At 44.9% G+C, this 15,255-nt stretch overlaps 1 protein-coding gene across 1 annotated transcript in view; it reads right to left on the bottom strand.

Annotated features, from left to right (window-relative positions):
* Positions 1-265: 265 nt before the first annotated feature.
* smchd1 (structural maintenance of chromosomes flexible hinge domain containing 1) overlaps positions 266-15,255 on the bottom strand; it is a 36,342-nt gene continuing 21,352 nt past the window's right edge. Inside the window, exons 23-46 of the mRNA XM_061713561.1 lie at positions 11,948-12,087; positions 11,664-11,792; positions 11,001-11,368; positions 9,738-9,823; positions 9,533-9,651; positions 8,322-8,483; positions 8,109-8,237; positions 7,913-7,989; positions 7,683-7,840; positions 7,442-7,551; positions 7,290-7,351; positions 6,933-7,020; positions 5,391-5,522; positions 5,102-5,257; positions 4,898-5,024; positions 3,951-4,070; positions 3,786-3,871; positions 3,563-3,685; positions 3,297-3,478; positions 1,559-1,668; positions 1,081-1,151; positions 830-998; positions 596-745; positions 266-514 (exon numbers count right to left, since the gene is read on the bottom strand). Of these exons, the coding sequence (XP_061569545.1) occupies positions 420-514; positions 596-745; positions 830-998; positions 1,081-1,151; positions 1,559-1,668; positions 3,297-3,478; positions 3,563-3,685; positions 3,786-3,871; positions 3,951-4,070; positions 4,898-5,024; positions 5,102-5,257; positions 5,391-5,522; positions 6,933-7,020; positions 7,290-7,351; positions 7,442-7,551; positions 7,683-7,840; positions 7,913-7,989; positions 8,109-8,237; positions 8,322-8,483; positions 9,533-9,651; positions 9,738-9,823; positions 11,001-11,368; positions 11,664-11,792; positions 11,948-12,087 (3,149 nt within the window). The 3' untranslated portion in view covers positions 266-419. The remainder of the gene's footprint in view (positions 515-595; positions 746-829; positions 999-1,080; positions 1,152-1,558; positions 1,669-3,296; positions 3,479-3,562; positions 3,686-3,785; positions 3,872-3,950; positions 4,071-4,897; positions 5,025-5,101; positions 5,258-5,390; positions 5,523-6,932; positions 7,021-7,289; positions 7,352-7,441; positions 7,552-7,682; positions 7,841-7,912; positions 7,990-8,108; positions 8,238-8,321; positions 8,484-9,532; positions 9,652-9,737; positions 9,824-11,000; positions 11,369-11,663; positions 11,793-11,947; positions 12,088-15,255) is intronic.

The raw sequence follows: 15,255 nt of genomic DNA, 5'->3' as shown, positions 1-15,255 counted from the left end.
CCTCCTACACTAAAGAGCCTCTCCAATGAGGCACTTGTCGCAGGTATTGAGAGGTATTTCCATCAATCATTAATATGGTATCAATCATTAATATATGTGCAGACAAGGTTAAAAAAAAAAAAAGTGAAAAATCGATTTTACGATTTTCACATTTTAACATCGTTCTAATTACATAATCGCGATTACGATTTAAAATCGATTAATCGAACAGCCCTAATTCAGATGAATACACAAGACACAAAGAAAGGTTTTTTGGAAAGTATTTATTTTTTATACAGAAAGGGATTTAGGTTGCTTTTTAAAAGAATTCTGTATCAAAAGTTGACAAATATATGACGATTTAAAAAAAGACAAAACTAAAAAGGAAAAAGCTCCCAATTGAAACTCGTCTTCAGACTTATTTTGGACTGAAGCGTCTCTCATTTGGACCTCTGCCTGAGTCTTTTGGTAAGGATGCCTGATGTCTCTCCATCCCCATCAGCCCCCGGACTTCGTTTCCTTGGTCTCTCTGAAGCTGGAGGAAGAAAACGGCCCAATTAGAGCTCAAATCTAACAAAAGGATTCAAAGAACAAACATAAATGAACCATAGCCTACTAAGTTCTTCTTCAATCTCCCGCAACTGCTTCTCCATCTCCTCCATCTTTTGCTGCTTTTCAGGAGATCTCCATGTCTGTATGTGGTTGTCTCTCTCCTTTTCCACCTTCTTCTTCTTCTCCACGGCCGTGCGGTACTGACAGAGCAGCTCTATTTATACAAAAAAAAGAAGACAATTTTAAGCATACTCAAGAGCTCAAAAGTAAGCTTTAAAATGAGACTGAGATTGTTCACCTATTTCTTCCTTCAGGATGGCGTAGAACGGCGGGAGAGGAGCTCCAAACACTACTAATTTGTGAAGTGGTGGAGCTTTGTTCTGCGAGCCTCCAAACTTGCCCCTGGCACTGACCCTGTCCCCCTGCCTCGTCAGTATGGTGGGACAAGGCATCTTGTTCTGCACCACCTGCAAGCATCGAGTCACGTAAACGGATAGACACGGAGCGGCGGGTGAGGAAGACGCCGCTCCGTCAGCTCGAGCCACTCACCATCCTCCGGTAGTTTGTTGCAGATTCTAAGTCGTCCATCACTATCGTGTCTGCAAGCAGGTTTTTAAACACTGGAAACAAGAAACACAATCACCAAACTATACATACAGCTGCTTTTCTTCCATATCTTTTCTTTAATGACAATGTTTGGGCACAATGAGAATGTAGAACGTTAAAAGAAAAGGAAAGGAGTCATTTTAATCAAGAGAAAGGGATCTAATTTCTGCTCCAGTGGCAGAGACCCCTGGGAAAGAAACCTCCTCCCCCCTGCGACTTTTAAAACCAGGTGGAAACATTTACCGAGACCCCTGCAGGAGCAGAGGGGAGGGGGCATGAAACACCAACAACAAACACACAAAGGTCTGGGAAACCTCTGGAAAGTCGTGGAGGCTCAGGACACTTTCAATAGAGTTACAAAGAAAAAAACTAAACAGGTAAAAGTAACAAAGAGAGAAGGGAAGTCCACCGAGCTGCTCACCGACGTCACACTTCTCTTTTTCGGTGGGGAACATCAGCAAGTTCCTGGCGTGGACCGGGTTCCCGGGCGGCTCAAACAGCTTGCGGCCGTTCCTCATGTGTGGCAGCGGTCTGAAAGCAATCCAGAGGTCAAAACTTTGCATCGCAATAAAGATGATAAAAACACATGCTACCTTTTCAGCTGTGTATTAAAAGAACCAGTTCAGTGATTATTAATTTTGTAATCTTACATTTCTGAGTGTCTTCAGTTTTGAAGCAATAATCTGGAGCAGCACATGCAGTCAGTGACAGTTGCTCATGAATGACTAAATATGCACAATTTACAAACTGAATGCAGCTGAGAAAAAGACAGGACAAGAACATTTTTTATATTGTTTTTCTTCTGTCAGCAAATCTACAACATATTGTTTTGGTTTAATAGCAAAATAAAGCAACAACGATGCCATACAGAGCTTATATGCAAATATGATTGCATGGGTTCTTTACACAGCGACGACTATGACTTTAGTTTGTATTTCGTCGCCCCCTTCTGGCATAAAGAGTAACTGCACAAAGTTTGTCCAGGCCATATTCTTCCTTTCCGTCTCTTGCATTTCCAGCAATGTCTTTGTTTTAACTCTGACCATCCCACAATGATAATACAAGAAAAGTTGAACAAGCGTTTGTCAGAACTGGTGGAGGTAGAATACAAACCTACTGCTACATCCCAATACTGCATAATACTAATACTGACTGACTTTGACAGGCTTAATCAAAGCTGTGTGAAGTCATTTGACGAGGCTTCAATCTGTTAAGTACTGAACTCCAGCTCTGAGATGAATTATGCAGTAGAAACCGTGTGATGGTGCAGAACTGTGGACACCATGTTATAATTAAAGCTCACTTTCAAACAGCATGTTTTTCAGGGAAGGTCTTGCCTCTTTCAGCAAGACAATGCTAAACTGCACACTACTATAAAAGCATGACTTCATAGAGTCTTGGTGCAGAGCTGACTCCAAAGCTTTCCCCTCTGAAACTTAAATGTTGAGCAGCTCAAAGGCTACATCAGATTAGAATTGGACAACATTCCCAAAACTCCTCAAATTTCTTTCTTTAAATGGTAGAGTTCCTCAGGTAAACATTTTATGCTTCCATTGTGTTATTGTTGGTAAAATATGTGTCACTGCGCGGCTGGATGGACCGGCCAAGCAAATATCAGATACGGGATTATGAGGTTTCATGAAGTTAAACGCGACCATCGCATATGAAGATTGTGGCAGGGTGGAGGATTGGGTTTGGGCTGCGGGGGAGATTGGGCACACCTAGGCTGTGCCCAATCCATCTCTCCACCCTGCCTGGCTACTTAAAGAGTGGCTGCACACCAGCAAGGGCTGCTCTACAGGGAGGACAGAGCTGCTAAAGGTGCTGGGTCCTGGTACACGTCTGGGTGAAATAAAGGGTCACAATTTCTGCACAAAACCCCGTGTCCTCTGTTCTGTCGGTCCACCCCAGTAGCACAAGCGTGTTACAAAGATGTTTCTTGATTGACTATCAATTGCCTTTCTTTGATAATTTTCTTCTCGAATCTTATTTGCAACAGCCTGACCTACAGGAAGCTGCTGCAGCATCTTTCAATCACTGTTGTTGGGGTATAAAAGAAGGACCAGACTCTACCAGGAAGATATGAAGATCAATCATTTTGAGCGATTCGGTTTGAGAGAAATTGCAGGAATTCCTGAGGAGATTCCTGAGAGCTCTACCTGTCTCCCGCCTGCACATGAATACCATCCAGGGGCATGACCTGCTGGGCTCCCTGGGTGTCGTGGTAGATCCTGTTGGCGGCCGCTGTTGTCTTGGTGACGACGCAGTTCATGTCCCCCGTCAGGTGCCAGGAGATGACTCTCGCTGCATCATCGTCCTGAATAAAGGCCAGGTGGCCAACCTGCGTTAAAAAAAAAAAAAATTAAAACATGCCCAATTTAAAAAAAAAAAAAAAAACGATCAAAGCTGCAAAAGTAGCCGTTACCATTCCCAGAACATCCGGTCCACTGAAGTTGTTCCTGTGGATGGAGCAGATCCTCCGGGGCACGTTCTGATTCCTTTCAGCTTCGGCTGTCTTCTCTGTGAGAAGCTGGTCAATATCCGCGATCTGCAAACAATCAGACACATAACGATGATCATGATGAGAAAAACTCACAGGATCTGGACCAGAAGAGGAAATTAGTCAGCGAGAAGACGTCTCAACTTACAGACGAATGCTGAACAAGTCTCATGTTTCTTTTGTTCAACTCGTTTCTGAAAAACTCCTCTTTCTTGCATGCATTCAGGAGCTGATCTGGAATGAGACATGTTTTAAAGCGGAGACCACAGGCAGTTTATTCTTGGACACATGCGCGTGTGGGTGCCGCTCTCACTCGTCAGTGCTTCGCGCAGTTCTCTGAACGACGTATTTATTTCTTCGTTTTTAGCGATGGCAGCCGTGAGCTGGTCCTTCTTCCTGGTCAGCTCAGACATTTTTCCTTGGCTCTCTGCATCTAAGGTTTTGATTGAAATTCTTTATTCAGTCACATCACACTACAAGCATTAAACACAAACATTATCAAAAAATAGTGACTGAAAAGGCAAAGGCAGAAGCATAGTGGTTATATTAATGCCTGTCCTACATACAAACAAACAATAGCAAAACTAAACCAGAAAAGGAGGGCCAATAAGGTTTACATATATAGTAGTAAAGACATTTTTTTTATATAAATGTCAGAGAACAGCAACAAACAAAAACAAATAACCATTAAAATTTGTAGCTTTCAAATATTGCTCTACATTTTTTTTTTTGTAAACCGAAAATGAGCTGCACGTTCATAAATCTAGGTTAGCGTCATTCCATAGTTTAACTCCCACAACAGATATACGTCTCCTTTTAGTCTCTTTTCTAGCTTTTTGTACAACAAATGTACAAACATCACGCAAATTAAATCTTGACTCATGTATTGAGAAAAACCGTTGTACACACACAGGGAGTAACTTTAATTTAGCTTTATACATTATTTGCATAAAGCTAAATTAAAGTAACTCCCTGTCTGTGAACAACAGTTTTTCTCAAGGTTGGAAAACAAAAAAAAACTCAAACATTTTAAAAGATGATTTCAGGCAAAAAAAATGGAGGAAATAAAAAGCTGTATGTATCCAAGATGCAACGACAAACTTTTTCAACTTTAGTTGAGGTGCCTCCTTAAATAACGATTTGTATTTTCTGCAAACCTTTCCAATAAAAGAATACAAGTCAGCTAAAATAAGTCCTCCTACGCACTGCAGCATCCTCTAACACGAGGGTACCGGTTTCATCCTCGAGTCTGCGCCGTACCATTGTAATATTTGAAGGGAAGCTCAAAAGCAGCCAACGCGGTGGGAATCATCTGCACTTCAGGCTTGAAGACGAGGATGTAGGTGCTGCCATTGTCCCCGGGGCTGTTCTTCATGATGGACAGGTTCTGAGGAGGGTATGATCGTCAGATGTGGTGGATGAAAGAGACAAAGTAACGCATGTCCTGTCAGGAATGTTACTCACAAGGATGTGAGCTGCTCCTCTCTGTAAGCCGACTTCAACGCTCTGCTTTTGTCCTTCAAACAGAGGCAGAGTTTGGTTTCTTTCCTTATCACAACACCGAATGGAGACGATCACCTTCCCGTTCAGCTTCTGCCCTGCTGCATTTCCACACTTATCCTGGAATTAGTGAGGACAACTCAGTGGGTCCATATGATAATGTCAGGCTTACAGATCTCATATCCATTTAACATAAAATAGCGTCTTGTGTACAAGAAGTGGACTTTTTAGCCCTCTGAGACCTGAAGCTCACCTTTATCTTCAAAGTCAAATTCTCAACCAGCCTGCGGTTGGTCATGTCCGTGCTGTAGAACACAACCGGTGTGTTCGGCTGAGAGTCGGGTCCCAGTTTGACAGGCTGATTGGCCACAACATCTATTTTGATCTAGAAGATAGAAAACAGTGTAAAGATCAACTTGAGCCGTTTCTATGTGGAAAACATCTCTACGGAAACTGTTGACTTCTGATCTGATCCTCTGTGAAAGCGTTTCCATTGATGACGGTGGTACAGTCGACCCAGCCTGGCAGCCTAAAACTTCAAAAGATCTTTCAACACTGATTCTTGGTCTTGAAGAGAAAACAATGAGGGTATGTGGCTGGGCTTATACTTCACCAGTAAATTTGGTTTATTTCCGCTTTAGTTTGGCTGCAAGAGGTAAAGCTGCGTCTGTGTGGACAACTTCAGGATGGGAGCTCATGTCGTAGATACAGATGCTCTACGACTGAACATGTCCACAGATCTTTAGCTTCAGGGATGCTAATGTTGCTGCTCTCATTAGTTGAAATATCTCAGTACTTACACTTTTGCAAGGCAGATTTCACATATGATGTGCATTTATTTCATGTTTTCCACCAAATATATTAAATCTGTAGTGAGCTTTGTTGTCTGCTTAAAAATATTTGTTTTCTCCTTTCTTTCTTTTTTTAGGCCTCTTCCTGTTTCCCAGGATTTAAAACTGCAGTTTTATTCTTCAACTGAGACTTGACAACAATAATTAAAAACAATAATCACATTCCATCATTTTGTGTACAATAATTGGTTTGTTGTTTTTTTATCCCAGAGTTAATACTTTAAATAAATTAATCTGTTCTGAGCATAATTCATTCACAGGCTGTAATTTTATTCAAATTTCCATTTAAAGTTTTACTGCTAGGCCTTCTGCTTAGTGACTGAACTTGTAAAGGGTTTGCTTTGAAGATGTGGTTTATTCTGTTTTTAAGTCAGACACAAGCACAGAGCTTTTAGTCAATTTTCAAAATAAAACACCACATGTGGACCTAGGACTTGAACAAAGCGGTCACAAGAACCCGTGGAGGCTGCAGGAGACTAAATCAAAGAGTCTCAGAAGAGATTTGAAGTGAACGTTGTACGGGGAGAGTTTTTTTTAAATTAATACCAGATAATAGCAGATGGAAAAGGCATGACACGTTTTTTTAATAAAAATATAGTATTGTATTATTATTAGTAATAGTATATTCACAATAGATCACAGCTTGATTGATTGATCTCAAAACTTTCAGGTAAACTCATGATCTCATGAATGTAGTCAAACAAGCATGTGGTTCAGGTGTCCCAAATGAAACTCAGGAAGATCTGCAGATCATAGTATGTTTACAATATTATGATATAATAAGTTAAAAAAGGCAAATGGAAACAGTTGGTCAAATGTGATGAAAACTAAGTCCTGCAATGGGGTAGTTTATTTCATATGCTTGCATGTTTCATGATTGATCTGTGTCAAGTGTTTTTTTGAGACATTATCTTGAACAGCATGAATTATACCTATAAACCCACCTGATCACTGAATAAAGTTCTTGTTTTGCTGCAAAAGAGAGAGAACTGGATGTTGTTCGTTCCAGTACTTTCTGGGATGTCTTTATCTCTGCAGGGAAACACAAACGCAGTTTGAAGCATTTTAAAAAGGAACAGTTACACGTTTTACAGGACAAGCCCGACACACCTTAAATGGCACTTGTGAAGCTTAGAATAGCTTGTTAATTAAAATCAGTTTCCCTTGTCTCAAGTCGTGGGCTAAATTAACTGTTTGCTCGTGGAAATCTTCAAATTTACTTTAGATAAGAGAGGTATAGTTTTAATTGACTCTTTCTGAGAATTTAAATATCCTGCAACAAGTCAGTCAGGGTAAATTACCTGAAGTAAAAACAGTCATTTCTGTCATTTCCCATTGGTTTGCTGCACTTCAGGTTGATGGCCTTGACAAGAAATATGGAATAACACATGAAACTCAATAGCACAGAAAATCCCTCTTTAATATCTTGGACAGCCATCTGTTAGTGACTCACAGTCTGTGGAGGCATGGATGACTCTCCCTCCCACAGCAACATGGACAGATCAGCAGGGTTACAACTTGTTATTGGACTTCCTTCATCGGACACCACAGTCACTGAAAAAACTGAACACAAACGCAGCCGACCTGAGTTCTTTGGATGGAGACAGACACTTAAAACTGACAAAATTAAATCAAGAAGTGAAGATTGCACAAATAAAGTTGATGATGATGATGAAGAGACACAAAATGCAAACCTGGAAAAGTGCCTCCTGCACAAAACCTGGCTCTGGTGTCATACTTCACTGACAGCTTGACGGGTTTGTTGGGATCAGGGATGACTGTGAGGTTGACTGAGGGACCAGAGATGGCTTTTCCATTGAAAGAGCTCTTAAACAGTAGCTGATAGCACCCCCTAGTGGATTAAAATGGTGTTAACAATCTGACACTCGTTTAATACAAAAATATGTTGTAATGTAAAGCTTACTTTGGGCCGTTTACACCATCAACTGTGAAAGAGACTTTCCCATCTGCATCCACGGGTTGTAGAGTAACAGTGGAGAGCTATTTGAGAAAGATCTTATTACATTTCTCTAGTTGCATCACTCTTTATATCTAAAAATGACATGTTTATAGTGGAATTGTATGGGGCTGGACATGTTTGTGTTCCTCGTCAAGCGAACCTCCAGTGATGGAGACGAAGACTCGATTTGTACAACAACCCCCTGATCTGGACAAGGGTTCCCCCACTGGTCGCACAGCTGGATGAGAAACGGTGTGGAGATGCTGTTACCGTTCAACACCTGTAAAGGCTGATAAACAAATAAGAACGAGTTAAAAACATGCACAAACACACACAATGGCGCAATTCAAACCTGAGCAAAAGGAACTCGTACCTGCTCAGGTCCGCTGAGTAGTTGAAGCTGCGCAGGAACTCCTGCAGTCACTTTTACGATGGCACTCGCCACGTAATCGTTGAAGGTGAAGCACAGCTCTCTGGGTCCAAGAGACCCTGAGTGGAAACTGACCCCGGCCACCGCCACATAGCTGCAGTTCTCCTGCAGCGCACACACAGGGGAGACATTTACTTACTGTACATTTAGAAGTATCATTGATCATAGTTATCCTTCTACAATCAGTATATACAGAGATCATTAATCAATATTCTATTGGTATGCGCCTCTCGTGATAACTACCACCAGTGCTGCTGCCACCTCCACCACCACTAAAAATGAAAAATAAAATAAAGGAGCCGTAACAAAAATAATAAAAACTTACTATTCTGATGAAATGGTCTGGCATGTCTTGTATTATCACTTTGTCATACGGCAGGTGCACGTTGTTGCTTAACATTGGGGTTAATGGAGACCGACTCATTCCCTAGTGGCCTGTCAATGAACTGCATCTATTTAGTTATTTTATTGGGATCACATGAGACGAGTCCCTGGACGCAAGACATGACAAAGCCCACCATGCTGGACCCCGACTCACTATCACAATACTTTCAGGTAAAGTAACACCATGGAACTTGAAAACCTCAATTATTTTTGCAGTATATCAAATCATAACAGGACAAACAGCACTTCTGCCAGCATGTAAGTGGGTCTGTGTCATTACATGTGTTTGTGAGTGCCAACAAAGTTCTGTAGCGTTGCTGTAATGTGGCGGATCTATGAGGCCCCGTGTGGCCAGAAGTGGTATTGCTACTTAGAGTGGCTTTAATGAGTCAAAGGATATAAAGACAAAAGCTCATTTAACCTCATCTACTGTTGGCATATCCAAACAATATTTATCTGTTATCTTTAAAATGTTTGATCTCTAAAATAAAAGGAGTAAAAATTTAAATGATGCCAAGTGAGATAAAGCAAAAAAGGTAAAACTGTGTGAAACGTTTAATATTCAGTTGTTAAATACAGAACATGAAGAAAAAACACTGAGACCCAAAACTGACACAAAAACCTCACAGGCCTTCAACATTTAATGGCAAAATAATCATTAACCTTGCTTATGAGTGAACTACGATGAAATTCTGGAGTTAAAATATGAGTTTCTGGACTGAATCTTTTTTTTTTTCTTCCTGATAAAATTTGTGCATCTCTGTTCTGACCTCGAATTGGAAGGCGATCTCGGACTTGTTGAGGCCCTCAGCGTCCACGGTCATGTACTTCAAACAAGCATGTGTGAGACTGTTGGTTACGTTGTCATACTGGTCCACAAGCTCCAGCTCTGTTTGCAAAGAAACAAACAACATGATAAGTCACGCAGCGTGCAAGTGTAAACTAAAGAGACACGAGAATGAGGTTGAAACCCACTGATGTCTCCTGGTAGGGTTTCACCAAGCTTCACCGTGTTCTCGGGCAGAGTTGCTCTTAGCCGCTCGGGTTTATCTGGACAAGGTCTAAAAAGAGGACAGGAAGAATTCATTTGAAAGACTTCAAAAATGTAAAAAGAAAGGCTGATATATTATGAAAAACACAATCCCACTGGGCCCCACCACTGTTGAACTATTCACATGTCGATGCAAGTGCCAGGAATTCACGCTGTAGCTACTCAGCTAGTCTTGGCCAATAAAATCATACATTGAAAGCAGGACCAGGCACGGGGCTTATTCAGGTTTTATGCACAATGGATAAATGCTCTTTAAATGAGCAGATTACTGCGTGGTTCTAATGGCGCTTTTCCACTAGTACCTACTCAGCCCGACTCAACTCGCCTTGGTTTGGCGCTTTTCCACTAGGTGTTGAGGTGTGCCGAGTAGATACTTTTTCTGAAACTACTCTGCCGAGGTTCTAAGTGGGTGAGTCGGGCTGTATCTGACGTCATTACACCACAGGCCACCGATTGGTCGGGGGGTTGGGAGTCGGACGTCTGAGTCAGGATGTGACATCAGCGAAAGAGCGACTCTGACGGCTTCTTGTTCATTTTATTTGACATGCAATGGCAGCGCAAAAGTCTGTTTCATGATCCAACTCTGAGGTGCAGATGTTCATAAACCTGGTGGCTGAGGAGAGAATTAAAAAGGGATCTAGACGAACAACAAGATCTACCAGGAGCTCTGTCACTTCATAGCTACTTCACGGCTACCAACGGACTTTTCAGCAGCGCAGAGACAAACACAAAAAAATTAAAAAGCGTTGCCGCTTGAAGCTTCTCTCACTCTCATTTTTTAACTTGATATGGAACACAAGCCACAGACCCAGCAGCACATATATTATCTCCTCCAGGTTCTACATCTTTAGTGTTGTTGTCTTCGTTTAGATCACACAATCAAATATGTCACAGCAGCTTCGCTCCAACCCGCCTACTTCTGCTCCAGGTGCTGGATTGTAGTGGAAAAGAAACCAGGCCGAGTTGAGTTGAGTCGAGCCGACTGAGATGAGTAGAGCCGAGTAGGTACTAGTGGAAAAGTGCCATATGGTGACCTTGAATTCTTCATGGTAAAATCGTTATCGTAGTGCTTTAGCTGAGCTAAGTCAGCTGGCGGAGGTGACTGTGACTTAATATTCAGCATCCACACTTCAACTCCTATAAGATGGAAACAGTAAACACAGCTGGAAGTTGGGTTTCTGTCTTACATGATAGTGAATGAGAAGGACACGTTCTGGTCCTGGTAGGACACCTGGTGGAAGCGCAGTTCCTGCACCTGCGTGGGCACCTGGACATCAGGCAGCTTCCCTCGGAACAGATCTGCCTGATCCACGTCTGCCGTCCAGTTAACCTTGATCTTGGAGGCTATTTCAGCAGTGAGTGGCACCTCTATCTCAGACTCATCGTACAGTTTGTAAAACAGTCTCTCCAGCACTCCTCCAGCTTGCCAGTCAATCTTTTCATTGTTCCTGAGCATTAGATTATCGCCGTCCTGAAAGTAGAGCTGTATCTTTGAGACTCTACTGCTGGGCAGGACCTTTATCTGCGCCATCACCGGTTTTATGTGCCTCTGACTCTAAAGAAAAACCCAACAAAAAATGGAAACACTTTTAAAGCCACTCTATGTAACCATAAAATTTCTGACCACAGCAGAGCTCAAGAAAGTTCACGCATCAGCCCCTGACAGACGTCACAGTGAAGTGGACCTTTGCTAAAACAAAGTTTCAAGACGGGCCACAACGTCCACGTTCATTAGGACTGTATTTTTTGCAAATGTAGCCAATGTGTAAGCCCCCATGTGGTCAGAAGTGGTACTGCTATATGGATTAGCTTTAAGTCAAAGCGCATAAACCATCTATTTTTAAACTTACAGGCATGTTAAATTGAACTCCAAGCATTTGTGGTTGTCCGTCGATTATGTGTACGTTTATGGGTTTTGTCACAAGCTGCCCAGATCCAGTTCTGCTGCAGTCGGTCGTAACCGGGGGAAGTCCGGAGACCTGAGAATGTACAGAGAGGATAAAAAGATGTCAACCCAAGGAAAAGAAAGAAAGAAAGAAAGACTTTCCTCATCCAAGATTCAGGTTTCTCAGAAGTTCAAATGAGTGTTTTCACTCAGACATCTGATGGTTTCCCAACAGATACATGTCCGTACCTGACAGCGAACGATCTGTTTGGGGTTGGCGGTGATGTTTCCGGCCTCGTCGAGAACCTCAACAGTGAAGGTAGCCGAGTCTCCATTCTCTAATTTGAACTGATCGAGTTCTGGTTTCACGTGAAGTGAATGTGGATTACCTGAGATAAGAATTTAAATAGTTATATTAATTCACAGAAACACTGTGGGATGTGGGTGTTGGAGTAGCAGAAACCAAGTCGTGTGGAAACCGGCTGGTTCTTGCCTTTGAGACTGAGACCATGACTGACAAAGTTTATGCTTAAACAAAGTCACAGTCACATGTATTAACAGACGTGCTGCGACAGCAGGCCCCTGCGTATTGGCAGAGGCCACGGCTCCTGACAAAGGAGCTGGGTTATCTCCGCTAGCCAGTGCTTCACCAGCCAGCAGGGAGCTATGAGAATTATCGACAGGCTCTCCTCCCTCACCCTGGCCAGGGTTGGAGAAATCAGCGCTATCGGGGGGAACGCGTACAACAGAGCCGAGGCCACTGGTGAGCCAGTGCGTCCACCCCCATCAGTGCATTCTGGCCGTGAAGTGACAAAAATAGGGGGACACCGAGTGTTCTCCTGCGTCGCAAAGAGGTCCACGACCGGCCACCTGTAACGCTCCCAAACCAGACTCACTACGTCTGGGTGAAGTCTCCAATCTGCATAAAGAGGATTTCCTCTGGACAGGAGATCTGCTCCACGGTTCAGTGTCCCTGCCACATGGGTGGCTTTCAGGGACAGAAACTGTCTACTGCACCAGAAAATCAGTCTGTGTGCCAGTGTGTGTAACCTGCATTCCCTTCATGTGCAAGTGTCCCCTAGGACTCGCCACTAGGGCTGAGGTCATCAGTCCTAACAGCCTTTGGTAAAGCTTGAGAGACACAATGCTGCTTCCTCGCGTGAGGATGCTGCAATAAGCCAGTCGTCAATGTACGTGGCCACTCGCACACCCGCCTCCTGAGCGGTCGCACAGCTGCCCCTGTGCAATTCACAAACACTCTTGGGCTTAGTGAGAGACCTAAGGGGAGGACTAGATCTTCGTAGCATGTCCCCTGAAAAGCAAATCTGAGGTATTTTCTATATATTGGGATGTGAAAATACGCGTCCTTGAGGTCGATTGGAGTGAACCAATCGCCCGGACGCAGAAAACGCAGCAGAGACGCATGGGTTAACATCCTGAATTCGTATTTCCTGAGACGCGTGTTCAGATCTCTGAGATCTAGAATTGCACGCATGCCGTGCCCCCTTGTCTTGGCAACCAGGAAATATCGTGAATAAAAACTGCTCCAATTGTGTTCGGGAGGAATTATTCTTATCGCCTTTTTCTCTAGCAGGGAATAAATCTCCTTGCGTAGAAAGAGAGCCTCCTCGCCTAAGGCTTGAGACTGGATTATTCCCCTGAATTGCGGGGGTGACACAGCAAATTGTAGCCTGTATCCCCCGTTTAATGTTCTCATAACCCACTCTGAGTTTGTGAACGTTAACCACCTCGCTGCTCTCAGTGACAGCGGGCCAGTCTGGAGGGTTGACAGGCTCGTATGTCACAAACGGGGTAAGGGCTCTCCCTTGTGGCACCGGGGCGTAGTGCCGCTCTTTCGAAACTGCGCATGCGCGTGCCGTGCCATGCGGCACAACTGTCTATGCCTGAGGGAGGGGTTACTCCCTCTGGGGAATGTGTGACCCAATTGTCGTTCAACAATGGTTTTATTTTGTTTTTAACTGCGCACTCGGCACAATGCCTGGATGCGACAGTTTCACTTCTGCTTCACTTCACGGGGGCGCTGGGCCGGGTCGAACATCCCGTCGCCCACGCACTGAACCGAACTGGGCTCTGGAGGGGCTCGGGAACGGAGCCTATAAGGCCGGCCACTTTTTCCTCCTTACCACGTGAGTGGGGGACGGAGGTGGCCGGTCAGGCGGGGTCCCATCCTGGGGTGGGGCCTTCCTCTGCCACAGGCCTTTCGGAGCCAGTGCTCTCGGTGGAGCCTGAGGAACTGCCTGAGGTTTGGGCAGCCTGGGGATTTTGAAGGTGGCCGGCCGTGCCACAGCCTGGGCAAATGACTGAGGAGGAGCAACAATGGGTGCCCTTCTCGGCAAACACAGCTTCAGGGCCTCATCCTCCCTCTTCCTTTCCTCACACTTCTTCTGCATTGACGTGATCGCCGTGCCAAAGAGGCCCTGGGGCGTTATGGGGGTGTTATGCAGGACCTCTTTCTCTTTAGTGGACAACGTGGTGAGATTTAGCCAGCGGGTTCTCTCTTGCAAAACCATCAGCCCCATGGCTCTGCCCTCGCCACCTTGTGAAGGTGGAGGCAGTGGTCGGTGATGACACACATTTCTTCCCATAACGCGGGGATAGGTGAAGCTGTCATCTCCTCTTCCAGCTCAGCCTGGTAAGCCACCAGGAGGGAAGTGGCGTTGAGAGCCTGGGTCGACAGTGCAGCCGCCTTATATGCCTTGTCATTGAGGCTGGACTGACTGGTCTGCCCCAAATGGGAGCGCGGGCCCCGCTGAAAACAGGGACGCCTTCGGGTGGAGGTGAGCCGCCACCACGGGCTCCACCGGAGGGATGCTGCGGAGGCCGTGGCCCTCCATTCCCTCGCAGTCCAGCATGGAGCTGCCTGCCACAGGATGCTTCTCGCTGTAAGGCTTATCACACCAGGAGATAGCAAATTCCTCCAGCAACTCTGGGAAGATCGTCAGGAGCTGTTTCCCTGTCCTCTTCACCTTGGGCAACCTTTTCCCGTCGTAACGGGACCGCGTCACCTCGGCTTGGACCTCGGGCCATTTGATATTGAGCTTAGCAGCGGCGCGTTGACACACGTCCTGCAGGTCCAGATCCCATACAGGGGAAGGTGAGCCGTCGGCCGACGCAGGTGCCGTTGGAGGCTGGGGTCTTGCAACCCGGCCCAACAAACCCAGAGAAGAGTCATCGTCCTCATCAGTCATGAGGAGTTCCGACCCACCATCCGAGTTGTCATCCGCCCTTTCCAACGGGAAATCAAGCGGACCGGCCGTGAGGCCGGGCCCGTCTAATTCCCAGCGGAGCGGGTCAACGAAGCTGAGCCGACTTCCCCAGCTTGGCCCCGCCTCGGTTTGGGGACCCAACACGGCAGCGAGCTCCATTGGCTCCAGAGCTTCCACGGTGGAAGCCAGAATTGTGGTCAGACAGGTTCGTCTGGCGGGTCAGACGGCGCCGAAGTGCCTTCAGGGGAAGGTGTTGGCAATGAAGGCACTCCTCCGTGGACTCAAAGGCGTCTAAAGCGTGTTTAAGCCCAAGACACATCACGCACAACA

Source organism: Cololabis saira, chromosome 22 (assembly GCF_033807715.1).
Source record: "Cololabis saira isolate AMF1-May2022 chromosome 22, fColSai1.1, whole genome shotgun sequence".
NCBI lineage: Eukaryota > Metazoa > Chordata > Actinopteri > Beloniformes > Belonidae > Cololabis > Cololabis saira.
This window is presented reverse-complemented; position numbering and strand designations above follow the sequence as displayed.